We start from the raw sequence: 22,582 nt of genomic DNA on the forward strand, positions 1-22,582 counted from the left end.
GATTCAGCTAGTGCTTCTAGTGTTCAAGAGTATTAAGAGGACTCCATATGAAATAGCTTTTGTTAAAAACAAATATTTAAGTAATGAACTACATTCCACCATTAATTTACAAATAAAAGAATTACACTCATTAAAGGCTATTCTTCTAAAAGATAACTTTAACCTCTCCCATGAGTTTTACTTTGCATTGGTATACTAACAATGGAATTTCTGATAAATTTAATGACCATTTTTACTCTTCAAGAGATTTATCCCCAGCACAAACCAAGAGTCAGCGGACAACAATAATAACCATTGGTTAAAAAATATAAATACTTTTGCAAGTTTTGAAAGAGTAAAGAGTTTCTAGATTCAGAATTTTGGGATGCAGATTTGTCAATGCATTAATTGTCCTGAAACCAAGAATCAAAAAAGTTATCTAAGTTCTTATATCAACAATAAAATCATGAAATAACATATAAAATCACATACCTCAGATCCTGTTGCTTCAGAGATGGAAGAATATGAGCTTTCAGGAGCCCAGGAAATACATTCTACCACATGCTCATGTTCTCGAAGCTCAGCCTTGCATTCCTTTGTTGCTACGACCCATACACGCACAGTCTGATCATTGGAACAGCTGGCTATCAGAGTGCCATCCTGATTTGGCCGCACCATACGTACCCATTCTCTGTGTCCTGTGAATGTCTTCACACAGTAGCTGTCAAAATAAGTAATAAATTTACATCATGAATGGCAATCGTTGGGACATTTCCCAGAAGCAATATAAAACTAGCTATGCATTGGAATGAAGAAGCTGGCACCAAGTCAGAGTAATCATATACAAGTCAACAGAATAAATGTACATTCTTGGTTAATAAAAGATGGGGAAAGGCTGGAAAATCAAACATCAATTGAAATATACTGATGGGAGTATCATTAAGGAGCTAACCAATCAACACATCCGAGAAGGTAAAATATAGAGAGAAAATCTTTCAAAACTAAACACACACACACTAACAAAAATATTTATAGCTTTGTTGGGAAAAAGGTACACTCTACTAATTTGGGTAAAACCAGTAGTAGGTTAAGGTTTTATATTAACAATTGGGTCATTCTAACCACAACCAAATTCAGCCTAATAAGGGAATATCTGCATATATATTATTTACTTTGTTTCAACCCAGAGAAATCACCTTAAAAGAAGACCACAAAGAAATTAGCCATTGAATAGAAAATGGCTCTCAAGAACATGGAAGTTTCTTTTTTAATTTCCCTGTTCCTTTTTGGGAAACATTTAGAGATTAAATCCTTGTTTTAAAGTATATAACACAACCGGCACCATGACCATTCTGGGTTAAAGTCTAAATAACTGGTTCACAACACATTTTGATTGTTTAATATCTCTTTAGCTGACACCTTTTCAACTAAACCTACTCACCCAGTTTGCACTTCCCACATTTTTATAGTTTTATCCCTTGAGGCAGACACTATATGATCTCCATTGGGCATGATGGCTACTGAAGAAACATTGTGGTCATGGCCTAAAACACACAACACAGCAACGTATTAAGTGATATATCACCAAGAGCAACTAAACCTCAGTTTACCAAGAGATTTCACCATCGGATTTCCAATACTGCAGCAACTTTACACACACTGGGTTTTATATAAATTTGATAAGAAATTTGGATTTACACACAAAAAAGTTAAAGAATTAGCAACTTAATAAAATAATCCATAATGAAATAAGTAGCTGGCTCAATTTATGATTAAATTTCAACCTATACAACTGTTTTAACATCACAAGGCATATCATCAGCATTTGAATATACTAATAATATGCTGAATGTTTATGTATGAATACTAGAAACATAATTTCCATGGTTGATATCCTAAGATATAGGTTGGAAATAAGATTTACAAAGCTAAACAGAAGAATAAGAAAAATGAAGATGTGGTTCCATATTTAAAATAGTGGTTGAAAATTTCATTTTTGTTGTTGATATCCCTGGGGGTAAAAAAAAATGCGTTAGTCTATATGCATTATTCACATTTCTAATTAGGTATTCTTTATGGAAAAAGCCCTAAAGAATCCTCATATATATTATTTTAAGGAATATACAAAGGTTGGAAAGAACTTTTTTTTTAAGTTTTGAGTATAGCTGTCACACGGTGTTACATTAGTTTCAGGTATACAACACAGTGATTCCACAAGTATATACATTACACGCTGCGCTGCCATCTGCCACCATACGCCATTAGTACATCGTTAGCTATATTCTTTATGCGTGCCTTTTATTCCCTTGACCTACTCATTCCATATCTGAAACCCTATTATCTCCCACTCCCCTTCTTTATTAAAGTCAAAGCAACAAGATACAGGCTACTCAAAGAAACACAAACACTAGATTTTACGAAAGGATTCAATTCTTTTATGAAAGAATTCCTTTAACTGGCAAGATTCCCCTTTAATTTGAGGGGAAAACACTCTTCAAATTATACTTTCTATGTAATCACATAGCTTATATCACTACATTATCTATTTAAAAAAACCTCTTATTACCAACACAGCATGTGTTCCTTATGTATCTTATCCCTTATCCAAACATTCAAATTATATCATGTTTAAAGAAAACAAAAATCCTTAGTGAGCACCTTTTATGTGCTAGGTACTAAACCAAGATGATTCATGTATACAATTCCATTTTATCCTTACAATAATTCTATGATAAGTATTATTATTACTTCTATCTTGCAGATGAGTTGTTGAAATTTCCCAAAGCTACAAGTAAACAAGTAGGAATTTAAACCCAGATATCTGATTCCAAAGCCCATGTCCTTTCCACAAAGCCAAACCGCCTGAGAACAGTCTATGACAAGACCCAGGAAAACCACCTAACATTGAGATACGTGGAACATCATAACGTGAGCAAGAAATGCTAGGTTCCAGCTTTCATTATACCTATTCTCTCTGGACTTCAGTTTCCCAAGTGAGAAAAATGAAAAACAAAACAATCCCCAATAATTTCATTTTCTTTCTTTCTTGAAGACAGACGTCCCCGCAGTTTTTCTTATCCAAAAATATTCCTGAAAATGAATTAAGTATTTTATATAAACCAGTACTAGGAGATAAAACCTCATAACTGAAACAACTCTCAACTACTGTGGGCTTAGGGCTTATCTTATCCATAAGCTATCTACATCATACATTCTTCCACTGATACAATTAAGAAATGCATATAGGGAAACTGCATACTATTAAACAATATTCTTTTCTCTGGAATGTCATGTTACAAATCACTATCAAAATACTATCCTCTACACCTTACCGTGCATGGTTCTGATGCATTCAAAGCCCTGAAAATCCCATAGTTTAATGGTCATATCGGCAGAACAGGAAGCCAGAAGCTTGCCACTGTGGTCAAATGAAATATCCTGTACAGAGTCTGTATGCCCCTTAAGAGTTCGCTCAAAATCTCCAGTCTCATAATCCCACACCTGTCAAGATTTCAGAAAGTTAGTTCACATCAACCCATCTCTTCTTTCTCATTTCATGTTAGTACTCAGGAGACCAGCATGAGCAAATGACAAAGAGTAACTGTCTTAGAAATAGGACACATCTTCAAATATAAACTGGTCTTTTTCTACAGAGAAAACTGAAGTTATAATTTTTAAAACAGACTTCTAGTACCACATTATCTACCATAAATGTAATTGTGCCAGTGAGTAGGTATATAAAGCCAAAAGACAAAGTCCCTTCCCAGGCTTACAGGAGACAACAGACATGTAAAAGTAAATTTAAGGACAAAAATTTTGGGTGTGGTTATGACAGACATCTCTATGTAAAATATTAGAGGACAATAAAGAGCACTCAATTATAATAGACAAGCAGTGCTCAGATGTCTAAGAGGCGAAGATAGACTTCACAAGATATTATTGTCCAGGAATAGATTAACAAAAGCAAAGATCATTTTGATGCAAAAATGGGAAGTCACTGACACATGAGAATTCTTTCAAGATAATAGACGTAATAGGGCAGCCCCCATGGCCCAGCGGTTTAGCGCCGCCTTCGGCCCAGGGTGTGATCCTGGAGACCCAGGATCGAGTCCCACGTCGGGCTCCCTGCATGCAGCCTGTTTCTCCCTCTGCCTGTGTCTCTGATTCTCTGTGTGTCTCATGAATAAATAAATATTTTTTTAAAAAAGATAATAGACATAATAAACTTTCAAGAATAAACATTAGGGGTGCCTGAGTGGCTCAGTCAGTTAAGAATCTGATTCTTGATTTCTGCTCCAGTTGTGATACTGGGGTTGTGGGATCGAGCCCTACATTGGGCTCCATGCTCAGCACAGAGTTTGCTTGTCCCTCTCCCTCTGCTCCTCCCCTTGATCATGATCTCTCTCATTCTCTCTTTCAAATAAGTAAATAAATAGGTAAATAAAATCTTTATTTAAAAAGAAAGAATAGGGGGACACCTGGGTGGCTCAGCGGTTGAGCATCTGCCTTTGGCCCAGGGAGTGATCCTGGAGTCCCAGGATCAAGGTCCACATCGGGCTCCCTGCATGGAGCCTGCTTCTCTCTCTGCCTATGTCTCTCTGTGTGTCTCTCATGAATAAATAAATAAAATCTTAAAAAAAAAAAAAAAGAATAAATATTAGAAACAAAACTTTCTCTCTGGTAGTCAAATGCTAGTCTGAAGTTCAATCTTTCCTGATACCAATTATAAAAAATCAAAAGACTGTTTCCATCCTTCCTACGATAGGTTCAAATTCATCTGTAGTAGGATATATATCAACCAATTTAAAGAAACTTAAAAATGCATTTTAAAAACTTGGAAACAGGGCAGCCCCGGTGGCTTAGCAGTTTGGCGCTGCCTTCAGCCCAGGGCCTGATCCTGGAGACCCAGGATGGAATTCCATGTCAGGCTCCCTGCATGGAGCCTGCTTCTCCCTCTACCTGTGTCTGCCTCTCTCTCACATGAGTGAATAAATAAAATCTTTTAAAAATAAATAAATAAAACGGAAAAAAAATAAAAACTTGGAAACAATCTAAATATCCAACATTAAGGAAATGTTTAAGTAGATATAATGAGATTTGCAAATATAAGGAACATGTGACACATGTAATACAATAATGTAATATTACGTAAAGAACACAAAATTACATGTGATCACAACTACATAAAAACTCACCTAAGAAAAATAAACCATCTTCTATTTTTTTAAAAAGATTTTATTTATTTATTCATGACAGAGAGAGAGAGAAAGAGAGAGGCAGAGACACAGGCAGAAGGAGAAGGCGGCTCAATGCAGGGAGCCCAACGTGGGACTCGATCCCGGGTCTTCAGGATCACACCCCAAGCCCAAGGCGGCGCTAAACCGCTGAGCCACCAGGGCTGCCCTAAATCATCTTCTAAAAAACATTTCCTTTACAGAAAATGTACATACCCAACTCAATATAAAGATTTTTTACCATACAGTCAAGTACTTCTTAATAGAAGTGATCTTTTTTAAAGATTTTATTTATTCCAAAAACAAAAAACAAACAAAACAAAACAACAAAAAAAGGGGGGGGGGGGGAATCCCTGGGTGGCTCAGCGGTTTAGTGCCTGCCTTCGGCCTAGAGCATGATCCTGGAGTCCCGGGATCGAGTCCCATGTCGGGCTCCCTGCCTGGAACCTGCTTCTCCCTCTGCCTGTGTCTCTGCTTCTCTTTCTCCCTCTCTCTTATGAATAAATAAATTAAAAACATATATTTCAAAAAAAATGTTTATTTATTCATGAGACACACACAGAGAGGGGCAGAAACACAGACAAGAGGGATAAGCAGGCTCCCTGTGGGGACCCCAATTGCAGGACTCGATTCCAGAACCCCAGGATCACAACCTGAGCTGAAGAGAGAAGTCCAACCACTGAACCGCTCAGGTGCCCCCACAGAAGTGATTTCTAATTTTGCATCTATTTTACTAGATTTACCCTGAAATACTGAGGTTTTTTGAAATGACCAAGTTGCATTTTACTTTTATTTTTTTTCCAAGTTGCATTTTAAAATTTCAATTTTCAAATTATTCATTGCTACTTTATAGAAATACAATGACCCTTTGTTTATTAACCCTATAACCCTTATATTTAAGAGATTCTGTTACATTCAGCCATAGTTCTGGCAGCTTTTTTATAGATTCTCTGAGTTTTCTACATAGATGATCATGTTGTCTCCAAGAAGAGACAGTTTAATTTCTTTCTTTCTTTCCAATCTGACATATCTTTTATTTCTTTTTCTGCCTTACTGCACTGACAAGGTACTCTTTTTTTTTTTAAGGTACTCTTTTACAAACATTAATTTAAGTGATTGAGATTGAACATCCTGGCCTTGGTTCCTGATCTCAGGGGGAAAGCATTGTTTTCCACTATTAATTATTATGCTCAGATATTTTAACCTTCTATCAGCTTAATGAAGCTCCCTTCCTAGCTTACTTAGAGCTCTGATCTTGAATGAACGCTGGAATTTTGTCAGATACCTTTTCTGAACCTATTATGTTTTTTTATTGATGTGCTGTATCACGCTGATTGATTTTCCAGTGTTGGAAACCAGGAACCATTCCTGCACTCTGGGATAAACCCTACTTTAATTAACCTTTTTATAAATTGCTGCATTTAATTTGCTTATAATTTGTTAAGGATTTTGCATATGTGTTCATGAATGGTATAATACTGGACAATGGTTTTTTGTTTGAGATTTTTTTTTTTTTTAAGATTTTATTTATTTATTCATGAGAGACACAGACAGAGAGAGGCAGAGACACAGGCAGAGGAAGAAGCAGGCTCCATGCAGGAAGCCGGATGCGGGACTCTATCCTGGGACTCCAGGATTATGCCCTGGGCCGAAGGCAGGCACTAAACCGCTGAGCCACCCAGGGTTCCCCCTCATTTAGTATCTAATGACACCAAGGTTGTAGATGAATATCTTACATACTAAAAATAAATAAGGTGTGATCTTGCAATTCAGTTTCAGTTAACTTTCCATGCATTCGTCAAATAACACTGTAACATTTTCTCTAAAATAAGTATACCCAGAAAATGGTCTCTTCATAAATGGTAAGCAAACAAGGTATTTTAGTGTTAGTTTGTAAACATCAAGAATAAATAAAAATTAATTTTTTTCTCTTACTTCCACATGATTATATAAAAATAACAAACTATAATGTATAGCAAGGGCAATAAAAAAAAAATCCACTATCCTACCAAAGACATTGTTTTTCCATTTTATGCTGTTTTTAAGTATAATGACCCTGTGTACTACACTATCCCATTTCTCCTCTGCTTCTCACCATAAGTATTTTTCCATGCCATTAGACTTTGCAAACATGTGTTGTTGGATTTTATTTTTAAGTAATCTCTACACCCAATGTGGGGCTTGAACTCAAAAGTACAGACTTTTTAAGCTCTTCATACATTCTGCTGAATTTTTCTCTCATAAGATTATATTTAATGTAATGAAAATGCCTGCTTTATAAATTCTGATCACCACTGGGAATTCTCATCTAAAAAGTAAAATATACTGATGACAGATTTGAGATACAATATTAATATATTTTCTACTATTAGTAGCAAAGTCAAAATTTGTGTTACTGGTTAGTCATTTTTCTCTCTTCTATGAATGGTCTGTTCATATCCCACAGTTCAATTTTCTATTGAGATGATTACTGTTTTTCACATTTGTTTTGAACTTTTTATTTATTTGAGAGACAGAGTGAGGAAGAAGCTGACTCCCTGCTGAGCAGAGAGCCGGACATAGGTCTCAATCCCAGGACCCTGAGATCATGACCTGAGCCAATGCAGACACTTAACTGACTAAACCGCCCAAGTGACCCTGTTTTGAACTCTTTATAAAAAGTTGGCAGCCCTTCATCTGCTCTGTTAGTTGAATGCATTTTTCAGTTTTGATTGTTGTTCATTTTTAAAAATATTTAAGAATAGTTCTACATGGCAATCAGAAATAACATTTCAGGGCACCCCGGGTGGTTCAGCGGTTTTGCATCGCCTTCAGCCCAGGGCATGATCCTGGAGACCTGGGACTGAGTCCCATGTCAGGCTCCCCACATAGAGCTTGCTTTGCCCTCTGCCTGTGTCTCTGTGTGTGTGTGTGTGTGTGTGTGTGTGTGTGTGTGTGTGTGTGTCTCATGAATAAATAAATAAAATCTTTAAAAAAATGAAAAGAAAGAAAGAAATAACATTTCAGGGCAGCCCTGGTGGCCCAGTGGTTTAGCGCCACCTTCAGCTCTGGGCATGATCCTGGAGAACTAGGATCGAGTCCTGTAGTCCTATAGGCTCCCTGCAGGGAGCCTGCTTCTCCCTCTGCCTGTGTCTCTGCCTCTGTCTGTGTCTCTCATGAATAAATAAATAAAATCTTAAAAAAAAAAAAAATTTCAAGGGGTGCTTGGCTGGCTCAGTCGGTGGAATGTACAACTCTTGATCTCCAGGTTGTGGGTTCAAGCCCCACGCTGGGCATCATGTAAAAACAAAATCTTTTAAAAAAAAAAAAAGGAAGAAGAAGAAGTAAAAGAACATTTTAAAAATTTAAATGATGCAATTAAAAATACCATTATGAACCATTCCAATTATCTATCCTACATTTTCCCTAAATTCTTAAAGTTTATTTTTATTTATTTATTTATTTATTTTTTAATTCTTAAAGTTTAAAGACTGATGATATAAATGAATTACTCTAAAAGGAATAAATGTTTTATTTACCAAATACACAAGGGAAATAATATAATAAAAATTTTTGTTATTGTTAATTATAACATTAGCTATATTCTACTAGGCCCTTACCAACTACCTATATCTGTCAGGCACTATATATGTACACATTACTTAATTTTAAGCAAAACAATCTTAATAACATAAAAATTTTTCATCCTTCTTCCCCCAAAAAATGAGAAAATTGAACCTTAAATATATCATGTACTTTGTCCAAGATAGTCACAAAATTACACAAAAAATTCTATGCTCTATGTTGGGTTTTTTGGAAAGTAGATCCTAGGTTTTACCACAACTGAGCAAAAGTATGGAAGAAGAGTAGAAAAACGATTTTTTTTCCATTCCACAAAATATTCATAGAAGTAATTTATTGAGAAAAGAAAGCTTTATGCGTAAGAATGAATAGAACATTATTTATGATAGTAGATGACTGGAAATGACATAAAAAAAAGGAAAATTCATGGTACTGAAAAACTGCTGGCACCAAGTACTCCTTTAATATCTGGTCAGTACTATTTTAAGCAGTTTCTACATATTATAATAATATGTAATATTTAATCCTACCAAAAGCCTTATGAGATAAGTATTAATTATCTTCATTTTATAGACAAGGAAAGAGAAGCATAAAAAGTTATAATTTGCCCATGATCACATTAATTTTGAGTGATGGGGTCAGGACTTGAACCAAGAATATTAACTATCCTACTATATTGCCTTCACATATAAACAAAACAACTAGCTTAAAATCATTAAAAATGATTCATCAGAAACAAAAAAACTGGGCAGCCCTAGTGGCTCAGTGGTTTAGCACCGCCTTCAGCCCAGGGCATGATCCTGGAGACCTGGGATCAAGTCCCACGTTGGGCTCCCTGCATGGAGACTGCTTCTCCCTCTGCCTGTGTCTCTGCCTCTCTGTGTGTGTGTGTGTCTCTCAGGAATAAATAAATAGAATCTTTTAAAAAAAAGAAAGAAAAGAAACAAAGAAACCTATTTTTAAAATAAATTTAACAAAAAAAAAAAATCAAAACTAAATACAATGCTTTTCACTAATGAAAAAGCCACGTGCACATTAAGAGTAAATGGAAGTAGAACTATTAAGTAGTTGCTGAGCTATGTGGCATAATTGTTATACACACAAATTTAAAAACTTCCAATTTGAACTTTCTGGTTTTCTTTTTAAGTAGGCTGCACACCCTACATGGAGCTTGAACTCATGATCCTGAGATCAAGAGTTGCATATTCTACTGCCTAAGCCAGCCAGGGGCCCCAATCTGTAATATTTTAAAGCTCACTCAGTTAGATACATTTTAAGATGGGACATTTACAGTTTTGCTTATTCTTATACCACTGCTGCAAAATCAGTAATTAAGACTAGGTTTTGGGGCAGCCTGGGTGGCTCAGCAGTTTAGCGCCGCCTTCCCTGATCCTGGAGACCCGGGATCGAGTCCCACATCGGGCTTCCTGCATGGAGCCTACTTCTCCCTCTGCCTGTGTCTCTGCCTCTCTTTCTGTGCCTCTCATGAATAAATAAATAAAATCTTAAAAAAAAAAAAAAGACTGGGTTTTTAACCTAGTCACCCTTATGCCTCATGACAGCAGTAAAGTTTTACAGTACACAAGACTATCATGAAATCAATAATTTAAATATATGTCTACATACATTTGAAAAACAGCAATGATTAATCTATTTGGTATGTAATCATTTCAGACTATAGTACACATAAGATTTTAAGATTCTCTTCCAATTTCTCTGCAGCCCATCCCATGGAATGGAAGGAAGCTGTGGATTTAGAAACTAAAGAAACCATATAAGGAAAACAGAACAGAATGTTTAATTTGAAAAACAAATTAAGTAGAGTCACATTTAAGTCATTCCAGTATTTTTTATATTGGACTGCTGCTAGATGATGATACATATGGTCTTAGTAACTTACTCACATTTTCTTAGTAATACCTCTATAAATGAAACTTTTTAAAATCTAGAGCTTAATCTGAAATAAGAGAGAAACCTATCTAAACCTTTTAATGATTTTATTTATCTTTCTGCAGTTAGTTTATATATAACTGTTACTGTATCATGTCTGGATCAAAGGGAATTATAAAAGCAACTTTTTTTCTGGATTAAAAGATAAAACATCAAAATGTGTACATTTATTGTAAAAAAATACAAAAGTGAGAGAAATAGATAGCTTATAAAGTGAAAACCTCCTACATTCCCACATTCCTGGGGAGAACTACTGTTTGGAATCAAAGCTAGTATTTAAAATACATCAAGGAGAATCCAATTTCAGTTAAGTCCCCTACAAAATTCTTTTGCAGAATACATGCACCCCCTGAAGTACTAGTATTGTAATCTCGTATTTTCATCTATTATCTCTGCTTAAAAGCAAGGCACACTTTTATCTTCATTCCCCAAGAACAAAAATTATTCAAGTACTAGGTGACCTATGGTCTAACACTAAATTAGTGACACCCAATTTTCTCAAATTTATCAGTAAAAATCAGAGATTTTTTAAAGGATTTTTAAATTTCTTTTACCTAATTAACTCTAATGCTTTTAACAGTTTTGTACAGTACTGTACATCTTTAATTTTGAAAAAAAAAATTACCTTAATTGTAGCATCCTCTGAAGCAGAGACCATAACACTGAACACAGGATGGAAAATTACTCGAGTGACTGGACTCCTGTGACCACTCAATGCATATTTTTCTGGTGGACGGGGAATCCATTCTTTTGGGTCTCGTTTCTGACCAAGAGGTCCACCTGACGTAAATTCTTCTTTTGCTTCATTTAGTTTTGATTCTAATTCCATAACCTTGAGAAGGAACACATAGTTATATACAGATAAATTCCAATGAAAATAACATATTTGATATGTTTAAAAACTGCCTTTAGTTTGCATCTGTGTATGTAGGATACTTGAAAAAATTTCAGTAATTTACAAAGCATTCAACAAATTTAACTAAAAATGATCTATATATCACCAAAATTTTATTAGTGTAACAAAAATGAAATGAAAAAGATTCACTATGATTGTGTCAGCTACTTAACTAAAAAAAATTTCAATATATATCAATTAGAGGAAGAGCAGTGCAATAAAGCTAACATTTATTGAGCATCTGCGTGCTAGGTAACTTTTCTAAGAGCTTTTTATGGATTAACTTACATTATAACAATGTTATTTATTCTAACTTTGCCTACTAAAAGTATAAATTTAGGGCCAGAGTAATATTTGTTGCCTTCATTTCACAGATAAAAATAAAAGCACAGAGATGAAAATGACTTCTCTACGAGCACACTTTAGTGCCCTTTCCCAGCATCATATTGGCTACATGCTTTCTTCCCATCTAAATGCACAAATGAGTTTTTTCAGTATCAATTCTTTGTGAAGTCAGGGTTCTGTGGATTCACTGGAGCCAGTATCTGGGTTGCATGTGTTAGCATGTATCAGCAATGACCTGTCTAGGTCAAAGATTTTTTTTAATGCATTAAAAATTATTTTTATTGGCCATGCAGAATAACTGATGTTAATATTTTCAGAAAGTTTATGTAAAAAACACTCTAAATACAAGTTACTTTATTTATTTTTTTTTACAAGTTACTTTAAAGAAAGATGGAGATACCTTCTTTTGTAATCTAATAACAGATGTCCATTTTTTTTCCAAAAGACCAGCATATTTCTTATCTAATTCTTCATTCTAGAGAAAAAAAAAAAATGAGAACCTTTTGACAAATGGCTCAAAATCATTCAGACCGTTCACCTAAAGCCCAAATGTTACTAAATATATGATTATAGAAAAAAAGGGGATTGGGAGTAAAAACCCAGGGCCAAAGTAAACCACATAACAAATGATGAGATTTGTGAATAACTGATAGGACTGTTAACTAATGACACATGAGTAAAATCCACTTATTTACTATGAAAAACGGTAAAAAGGCAAACATACCATATCTAATTCAGCTTCCTTTTTAAAAACTGAATATGCCTCTTCGTAGCCATTTGAACGAAGATAATCTGCTATAGCTCGATTTCTGAAAAAAAAAAATTCAAATGTCTTCTAACAAAATCTGATTTTTTAAAAAAATTTTATTTATTCATTTATTTTAAAGAGAAAGAGTGTGTGCGCATGCAAGTGGGTGGAGAGGCAGAAGGAGAGGAAAAGCAGACTAGGCTTGATCCTAGGACCTCGAGATCAAAATCAAGAGTTGGACAGTCAACCAAATGAGCCACCCAGGGGCTCCACAAAATCTGATTTCTATATTAAATATTTAAAATCTCATAAATCTTAGGACATTCTTTTAAAAGTATTCCCTTCCAAATCACACAGGTATTTCACAAAAAAAGAAACCCTTCCCCAAGGCCTCTAAAACATCTAGTTCTGTCATAGTATATCCAAAGTATTAAAACATTATTCTTGAGATCTTATGTATTGTTTACCTTACAAGATGCAGGCACTCTATAGATCAAGATATGGCTTACAGAACAGCTATCAATTTGTGACACTAATCATCAATTTTGTTCATATTTACATTCTGCCTTACTTTACTACTTATGCTAGCAGATGCTCACAGACTAGCAACTGAAATTTACATTTGCACAGAAAATTGTTGTGATAAATTATAATTAATAAGTATTTAATATCAGAGATAACTTTAAACCATTAGAGTGGAAAAGGACACAAGCTATAACTTAGTATAGTATCACAGAATGAGACATTTATTTAGAATTAAAAGAACCTGAAGGTTAGAAAAGCTGAATTAGCAGGTGCCTCTTCATGTTCTCATAATCTTTCAAAGAGAAAATCAGCTACCTCCCTCCTAAAGCAACCTATTCCAATGTCTCTCAACTTTTTTGAGCCTTAAGTACCACTGTGACAGAAACAGTAGTTTGGGATTTCCTTTAAAACATTTTAATTTAAATAACTAGAAAGCTAACATATATCCAAGGTTAAACAAAATTTAAATCTGTTTTAAGTATAAAGTATCTTTTCTACCACTGACCCCCAATATTCCATTCCTGAGGTACTTAATCAGTGTTTTGTATATTCAGAGACAATCTACCTACACATTCTTGCATAGTCTAGAGATAATCAGTATTTGTTTCTTAAACAAACTGCAGCACACTACAAATGTCTTACACACAATGTCACATAAACTCAATTTTAGCCATATTCTTTACCAGCAGACATAAACCTGCCTTAAAAAAAATATTGTATTCCATTACAGACATACACTTTTACTACCACAAACAATACTGCTATGACTACTCTTTCAAAGCCACTGCCCACCCAATGCTTTATAAACACTCTAGTAATATTGTAGAATTGGTGGAATCAAGTTTAATTCAATAGCAGGTTAGAAGTAAAACAAGCAGTGGAGGAAGATAATAGGGAATTACATCAAACATTTTATATTCCAAGTAATTATTAGTATACCAAAGATTAAAGCATTAACTAGTGGAAGACAGGGTCAAGCACATCACATTCATGAACACAGGGCTGAGGAAAGATAAATTCTTACTATTATTCTGAATCTGTGTCTGTGTCCTGCTCATATCACACAGCCTGTACCTTCTGGCCTGTTCTCACTAGTGGATAACTTGATTCATAAGTACCTTCTTTACATGAAACTGAAATCTACTTCATCTTAATTTCCACCAAGTAGTTTACTTGGGCCTTCCAAAACAATACAAAATAGGAAGGCAATGGATCCTTCAAAATATTCCATCAAATACTATGTTGTCAGAGCCTATGTTACAAGCCTTCAATAAAAGTATATTTCCCTTGGTTAGAATACCCCAAATAATAAAGGAAACAAAGAAGTTAAAAGACATATCTATTTCTTAGCTTTATTTTCTTCTTTAAAAATGTCAAGCGTAAACAAATCATATATAGTACTTGTAAATATTTAATGTTCCTAACCTAGCTCCAGTCTTACCCTCAGGTCAAGCCCTAATGCCTGAAACTGCCTGAAGACGCTGCACACAGCTTACAATACTGAAGCTCATATAATAGATAATACATATATACACATAATACATGCACAAATTATAACAATTATGATCTTAGTGGACTTATTTTTCATAAAGATATATGGTGGTACTTTTCCAGATAAGAACAGTTAAAGGAAAAAATGCAAAATGACTATTCCTCTTAATTAAAAAAAAAAAAGTCCCAACATTTTCAGATTACCATTGCTAAGCCCTCAGTATAATCTTCTCATATCATGTTCTTTGCCCATAAATTCACACCACCATGTATGCATTATAAAGGAAATGGCTTTTAATCAAGTAACTTGTTCATTTAGTTCACCATTTCTTGAAAATCTTGCCTTGTCAGTAATCTATGATATCACAGTTATTAATATTCAAACACAATATTCTTTATTTTAAAGATTTTATTTGAGACACACACACAGCGAGCAAGTGTGTGCACACCAGTTGGGGGGGGGAGGGGGCAGAGGAAGAGGGAGAAGCAGACTCCCCGTAGATCAGGGAGCTGGATGCCAGGCTCCATTCCAGAACCCTGAGATCACAATCTGAGCTCAAGGTAGATGCTTTTTTTTTTTTTTTTTTTAAGCTAAGGTAGATGCTTAACCGAATGAGTCATCCAGGTGGCCCTCAGACACAATATTCTATGATGTAGATGTACCAAATTTTATTTAAGCAATTATCTACTGTTGGACTTTAAGGTTGTTTATAAATTTTCACCATTATAAACAATGCTGCAAATAAACATTCATATAAAGCCTTTTACATGTCTTTACAATAGAGTCAAAAGATGCTACAGATTGGATATGTGTGTGTCATCCCCCCACCCTCCAATTCTTATGTTCAAACCTAATATGGTATCTGGAGATGGGGCTTTAGGAGGTACTTAGGTCATCAGGGCAGAGTCCTCCTGAATGCGATTAGTGCCCTTATAAAAAGTGACTATGGAACCAGGAAGCAAATCTGCTAGTGCCTTGAAACTGGACTTCTCAGAAATAAATCTCTGTTATTTATAAGCCACCCAAGTTTGTTTGTTTATTTTTTAATATTTTATTTATTCATGAGAGACAGAAAGAAAGAAAGAAAGAAAGAAAGAAAGAAAGAAAGAAAAAAGAGAGAGAGAGAGAGAGAGAGAAAGAAAGAAAGAAAGAAAGAAAGAAAGAAAGAAAGAAAGAAAGAAAGAAAGAGGCAGAGACACAGGTAGAGGGAGAAGCAGGCTCCATGCAGGGAGCCCGACACAGGACTCGATCCCAGGACTCCAGGATCACCCTGCCCTTCGGCCCTGCCCTGGGCCGAAGGCAGACGCTCAATTGCTGAGCCACCTAGGTGTCCCAAGCCACCCAAGTTTATAATATTTTTTAAGAGTAGCCTGAATAAAGACAAAAAGTTATATACATTTTTAGGACATTTTGATAGCTACTAAAAATTTGTTCCCCAGGGTTGTACCGATTTATATTCCTATCAATAGTTATGAATGTCATCTCTTTACCATTTTTACTTTTCAAACATTTGGGTTAGCATTTACTGACTTAAAAAAACCCAAGTTTTTATCCTTTGATTCTGCTTATGTAACTTTTATAAAAAGTGGACTAGAGGGCAGCCCCTGTGGCTTAGCGGTTTAGCGCCACCTTCAGCCTGGGGCATGAGCCTGGAGACCCCGGATTGAGTCCCACTTTAGGCTCCCTGCATGGAGCATGCTTTTCCCTCTGCCTGTGTCTCTGCCTCTCTCTCCTTCTGTGTTTCTCATGAATAAATAAATAATTTTTTTAAAGTGGACTGACTAGATATTAAATTTTTAAAACTTCTGCCATATTTCTAAGTTCTATGTAGCTTAACCCAACATCTGCATTTTATTTTTTTAAAGACTTTAGTTTTTTGAGAGAGACAATGAGCATACAGTGAGCAGGGGCAGAGGGAGAGAGACCCAAAGCAGACTCCTGACAAGTGTGGAACCCAACAGAGGGCTCAATCCCATGACCTAGAGATCATGACCTGAGCCAAAATAAAGGGTTGGACACTCAACAGACTGAGCCACCCAGGGGCCCCTCGATATCTGCATTTTAAAGATGTTGTGCTGTGTAGTGTGGCAAATGCAATTAATTAGAAAGATGGAGGTGATTCCAAATGTGTGTAAAGCAGCACCCCATTATAGTTGTATGTCACATTTATATTTTTCATAAAATGTTATAATTTAAAAAACATTCACTGTCTCTTTTGATCCTAAAACAATCCAGTTAAAGTAGGTAGAAAAGTATATTACCCCTATATTATATATTGGCACACTGATTTATCAAGGCCACAAAACTAGGAAGTAGTGAAATAATCTAGGATAATAATTCCAAAAAACATTTACTGAGTAGATGGGGAACATATTGGCTAAGCAGGTAGAGAGAGCTCTGCACCTCCCTCCTTAACTAGAGTGGTTCTATTTTTCTCTATTTCTATATATTTTTTTGTAAGTGCTTAAAAATGCACTTTTAATGGGGTGCGCCTGGGTGGCACTGTCAGTTAAGCATTCCAACTCTTGGTTTCAGCTCAGGTCATGATCTACGGTAGTGAGATCGAGGCCCACATCAGACCCTCTCTGCTCATTGTGGAGTCTGCTTAAGACTCTCTCTCCCTCTCCTGCTGAATCCCTGCCTCCAGCACACATAAACTCTAAAACATATAAATATATTTTTTTTAAAAAAGCATTTATACTGCTTTTTTGTTTTTTTTTTTTAAGATTTTTATTTACTTACTTGACAGAGAGTGAGCAAGCACAAGCAGAGGAAGCAGCAGGCAGAAGGAGAGAGAGAAGCAGGCTTCCTGCTGAGCGGGGAGCCTGATGTGGGGCTCAATCCCAGGACCCTGGGATCACAATCTGAGCTGAAGGCGGACAGACATTTAACTGACTGAACCATCCAGGCACTCCAACTTCTACTGCTCTTTAAAAAGCCCTACACGCATACCCTTGAAGCCAAAAATGACTCACACTTTTAACCACTAGACTTTTGTTTTGGTAACTGACTAGACGTGAGAGATGGGAAAACACAGTTAATTCACAAGTTTCTAGTGAATTGTAGTACCATTCACATGGAAAGAAAACACAGGGAAAAAAGAGGAAGAAGAAAAAGAGATAAGAATATAATAAGTTCAGGGATCCCTGGGTGGCGCAGCGGTTTGGCGCCTGCCTTTGGCCCAGGGCGCGATCCTGGAGACCCGGGATCGAATCCCACATCGGGCTCCCGGTGCATGGAGCCTGCTTCTCCCTCTGCCTGTGTCTCTGCCTCTCTCTCTCTCTCTGTGTGACTATCATAAATAAACCTTCTGACTTGAAGTAGCTATATTTAAAGATACTTAAGAGGTAATGAGATATACAGATCATGGCTTGAGACAGGCTTAAAAAAAGGGATTTTGTAAAATAGCAAACAGGGAGCAGTGATTCAAACCACCTAAGTGGTGAAAGACAATTCAGAAGAAGGTATATAATAGGGGCAAAAAAAAAAAAAAAAAGGAGACCAGAATATAACTGATGGAACCTTGACAAATACCAACATTTAAGAACAAAGAGTCTGGATGGCTCAGTCAGTTAAGCATCTGACTCCTAGTTTTTGGCTCAGGTGATGACCTCAGGGTCCTGAGATCAAACCCTATACCAGTCTCCTCCCTTGGTAGGGAGTCTGCTGGAGATTCTCTCTCTTTTTCTGTCTCCCTCTACCACTCCCCCAACTAATGCACGTGTGCTCTCTAAGATCAATCAATAAACCTTTTTTTTTTTTTGTAAAAAAAAAAAAAAAAGACAATTAGAGATGTCAGCAAAGCAATGGAGAAGGAAGCTTCAAAGAAATGGTGATGGGGGCAGCCCCGGTGGCGCAGCGGTTTAGTGCCGCCTGCAGCCCAGGGCATGATCCTGGAGTCCCGGGATCGAGTCCCACGTCAGGCTCTCTGCATGGAGCCTGCTTCTCCCTCTGCCTGTGTCTCTGCCTCTCTCTCTCTCTCTCTCTGCATCTCTATGAATAAATAAAATCTTAAAAAAAAAAAAAGAAAGAAATGGTGATGGACAGCAGTGACAAACACATGAGAGAGGTCAAAGTAAGTCTAAAAGGTGCCCAAGGAACCTGACACTAAGAGGTCCCTGTCGACTTCAGCAAGCATAGTTTCAGAACCTCAAATGGCCTCAGTATTCCCATTCCACAATAAGGTTTCAAATAAGCAATATAAAACACTGGAGTTGGGGAGCAGCAATGAGTTTTGAGAATATCAGGGATAGATTCTCTTTTTATTTAATGAGGGTAAATGCTTGGTTAATATGATATATGAGAGTAGGTTTGGAAAGAGATATCACAAGGCATTAATATCATAATATACAACAACCAAAGGGCAAGATACATATACAGAAATATAGCAAACAACTTAGAACTTAAGTTTAAATAAGTCTCAGCAAACAACTTAGAACTTAAGTTTAAATAAGTCTCATGCCATTAGAGATAGTTGAACCAGGGAATGCAGAACTTCTACCAGGGAAGGTGTATCACTATCACTTAAAATAAGGGTAAGGTAAGAGAATCTCTTGGATCTAACAGCCTAACGACACTTCTAGAGTCTGCTAATTCCAGTTGTTAATCTAGAGTTGATTTTCATCAGTTTTATTAAGGATGGAAGACTTTTTAAAAGTTTTTATTTATTTACTAATGAGAGACCCAGAGAGAGAGACAGAGACACAGGAAGAGGGAGGAGAAGCAGGCTCCGTGCAGGGAGCCCGATGTGGGACTCGATCCCAGGACTCCCAGATCACACCCTGGGCCGAAGGCAGATGCTAAACCACGGAGCCACACAGGGATCCCTAACAATTTTGGTCCTAATGACCATATCTTGTTAATCTTTTTTTAAAAACACACTTTATTTACTTGAGAGAGAGAGAGAGAGAGAGAGAGAGAGAGAGAGACAGAGGCAGAGAACCAGGCAGAGGGAGAAGCAGGCTCCATGCAGGCAGCCAGATGTTGGACTCGATCCAGGGACTCCAGGATCATACCCCAGGCCAAAGGCAGGCGCTAAACCACTGAGCCACCCAGGGATCCCTAACAATTTTGGTCCTGATGACCATACCTTGTTTATCTTTTTTTTTTCTTAAGATTTTATTTATTAGAGAGAGTGAGGAGAGAGAGAGGGAAGATAATTTGAAGCAGACTCTCGGCTGAGTGCACAGCCCATCATGGAGCTCAATCCCATGACCACAAGATAACCTGATCCAAAACCAAGAGGGTCAGGGACACCTGAGTGGCTCAGGAGTTGAGCGTCTGACTTTTGCTCAGGGCATGATCCTGGGGTCCTGGGATCAGGTCCCATATTAGGCTCCCTGCATGGAGCCTGCTTCTTCCTCTGTGTCTCTGTTTCTCTCTCTCTCATGAATAAATTAAAAATAAAATCTTAAGAAAAAAAAAAGAGTCGGAGCCTGACTGAGCTACCTAGGTGCCCCTAGTTTATCTTTAAAGATGCTTACACTTACTTCATTCTTGTTAACGAATGCTGAAATACAGTTTTTGAAACAATCAGCAATTTTGAAATTTTTGATTCAAATTCACAAATGAATTATGTGTTTTGGTTTACTGGTTTATTGTTTTGAAGGGTCTATCATGAATAACAGGAAAAAATACCAGTACTCTTTCATTCTAGAGTGGCATTATTTATTATTTGGAATAATCAGAATATGATGCATTCTACTGAATGAAATATTTCAATTAAAAATCAATTTTCGGGATGCCTGGGTGGCTCAGTGGTTGAGTGTCTGCCTTTGGCTCAGGGCGTGATCCTGGGGTCATGGGATTGAGGCCTGCATTGGGCTCCCCGCAGGGAGCCTGTTTCTGTCTCTGCCTCTGCCTCTCTCTGTGTGACTCTCATGAATAAATAAATCTAAAATAAATAAAAATAAAAATAAATTTTCAAAAAATAAAAAGACTGGCGGTGCCTGGGTGTTAAGTATTTGACTCCAGATTTTGACTTCGGTCATGATCTCAGAGTGGTGGCACTGAGTCCCATGTGAGGAGTCCCTCTCTCTCCCCTCTGCTTGCACTGTTTCAGATAAATAAATAAAATCTTAAAAACTATTCAAAAAATAAAATATAACACAAACAGAACATTTAAACCCCCCTTTGAAAACTCAGAAGGCCCCTTATAATATTTTACTTCAAGGCAATACTTAGAAACTTTAGTGATCATTGTATGGGAAGTGATATTATAGGCAACATGGTCATAGGCTCTATGATTATCAACTTTTTAAAGTTTAAAAAGCAGCAGAATGTCAAGCATAAAGTGGAGAAAAGCAATATATTAAGAAGTTTATATTTAAAAACACAGTTGAGGGCAGCCTGGGTGGCTGAGTGATTTGGTGCCGCCTTCGGCCCAGGGCATGATCATGGCGTCCCAGGAATGAATCCCACGTCAGGCTCCCTGCATGGGGCCAGCTTCTCCCTCTGCCTGTGTCTCTGCCTCTCTCTATCTCTCATGAATCTTAACCCCCACCCCCCACAGTTGACCCTCTATACAACATGGTGTTTTGAACCGTGTGAGTCTACTTAATATTGTGTGACTTTTTTTTTTCAGTACATACAGTATAGTCCGGTAAAGAGATTTACTCACTCTTCCTTACGATTCGCATCCCCCTCCTTTTTTTGATAGAGAGATACAACACAAGCAGGGCAGAGGGTGAGAGGGAATCCCAAGCCGTTCCTCACTCAGGGCAGAGCCTGACTCAAGGCTTATTTGACTCCAGATTTTGACTTCGGTCATGATCTCAGAGTCCCATGTGAGGAGTCCCTCTCTCTCCCCTCTGCTTGCACTGTTTCAGATAAATAAATAAAATCTTAAAAACTATTCAAAAAATAAAATATAACACAAACAGAACATTTAAACCCCCCTTTGAAAAACTCAGAAGGCCCCTTATAATATTTTACTTCAAGGCAATACTTAGAAACTTTAGTGATCATTGTATGGGAAGTGATATTATAGGCAACATGGTCATAGGCTCTATGATTATCAACTTTTTAAAGTTTAAAAAGCAGCAGAATGTCAAGCATAAAGTGGAGAAAAGCAATATATTAAGAAGTTTATATTTAAAAACACAGTTGAGGCAGCCTGGGTGGCTGAGTGATTGGTGCCGCCTTCGGCCCAGGGCATGATCATGGCGTCCCAGGAATGAATCCCACGTCAGGCTCCCTGCATGGAGCCTGCTTCTTCCTCTGTGTCTCTGTTTCTCTCTCTAAGGAAGACGTATGATGAGACAGTAAAAAGATCAGGATCTTTTCTCCAAGGGATGGACAAATAGATGGAGCCCTAGGAAATTTTAGGGCAGTGAAGCTATATATAAGAACAGCAAAATTAAGAGGTTAAAGAAAATTAACTTTAATGTGTTGATCAGAATTAGCTAACAGAGATAAACAATAAATTATCCAGAAAGTGTTTCAGATCACTTTATGAATATTGTCAGTTCACCAGAAGAGGATCTGGAAAGTTGAGAGGCAACATGCTTCAGGGCAAAGGACTATAATGGTATGACAGAAAGGTGTTCTAAGACAGCACACTTAATTTCACTATCCCAACTTACTCTTTCCCACAAATAAAACTATCCTCAAAGATGACTAAGAAGAAAGGATGCAACTTAGAGTCCATGAACATTTTCTTAAGAGGAAAAGTGTGCATGGCTGACTCAGTCAGTACAGCATGCAACTCTTGATCTCAAGGTTGTAGATTCGAGCCCTACACTGGGCTTGACGATTATTTAAAAATCTTTTTTAAAAAAGGGAAAAGAAAAAGAAAAAAAAAAGGAAAAGAGAAGGGGGAAAACTAACAAAGCAAATGAAATACAGGAATGCAT

At 36.7% G+C, this 22,582-nt stretch overlaps 1 protein-coding gene across 2 annotated transcripts in view; it reads right to left on the minus strand.

The window, feature by feature from the left end:
• Nucleotides 1-22,582, minus strand: part of PAFAH1B1 (platelet activating factor acetylhydrolase 1b regulatory subunit 1) — an 80,995-nt gene that overhangs the window by 12,022 nt on the left and 46,391 nt on the right. For both annotated transcript variants that reach the window (XM_041724702.1, XM_041724701.1), the window contains exons 3-8: nucleotides 12,689-12,773; nucleotides 12,365-12,439; nucleotides 11,350-11,556; nucleotides 3,312-3,480; nucleotides 1,421-1,523; nucleotides 472-700 (exon numbers count right to left, since the gene is read on the minus strand). In XM_041724702.1, coding sequence (XP_041580636.1) covers nucleotides 472-700; nucleotides 1,421-1,523; nucleotides 3,312-3,480; nucleotides 11,350-11,556; nucleotides 12,365-12,439; nucleotides 12,689-12,773 — 868 coding nt within the window. The remainder of the gene's footprint in view (nucleotides 1-471; nucleotides 701-1,420; nucleotides 1,524-3,311; nucleotides 3,481-11,349; nucleotides 11,557-12,364; nucleotides 12,440-12,688; nucleotides 12,774-22,582) is intronic.

Source organism: Vulpes lagopus, chromosome 12, assembly GCF_018345385.1.
Source record: "Vulpes lagopus strain Blue_001 chromosome 12, ASM1834538v1, whole genome shotgun sequence".
Taxonomy (NCBI): Eukaryota; Metazoa; Chordata; class Mammalia; order Carnivora; family Canidae; genus Vulpes; species Vulpes lagopus.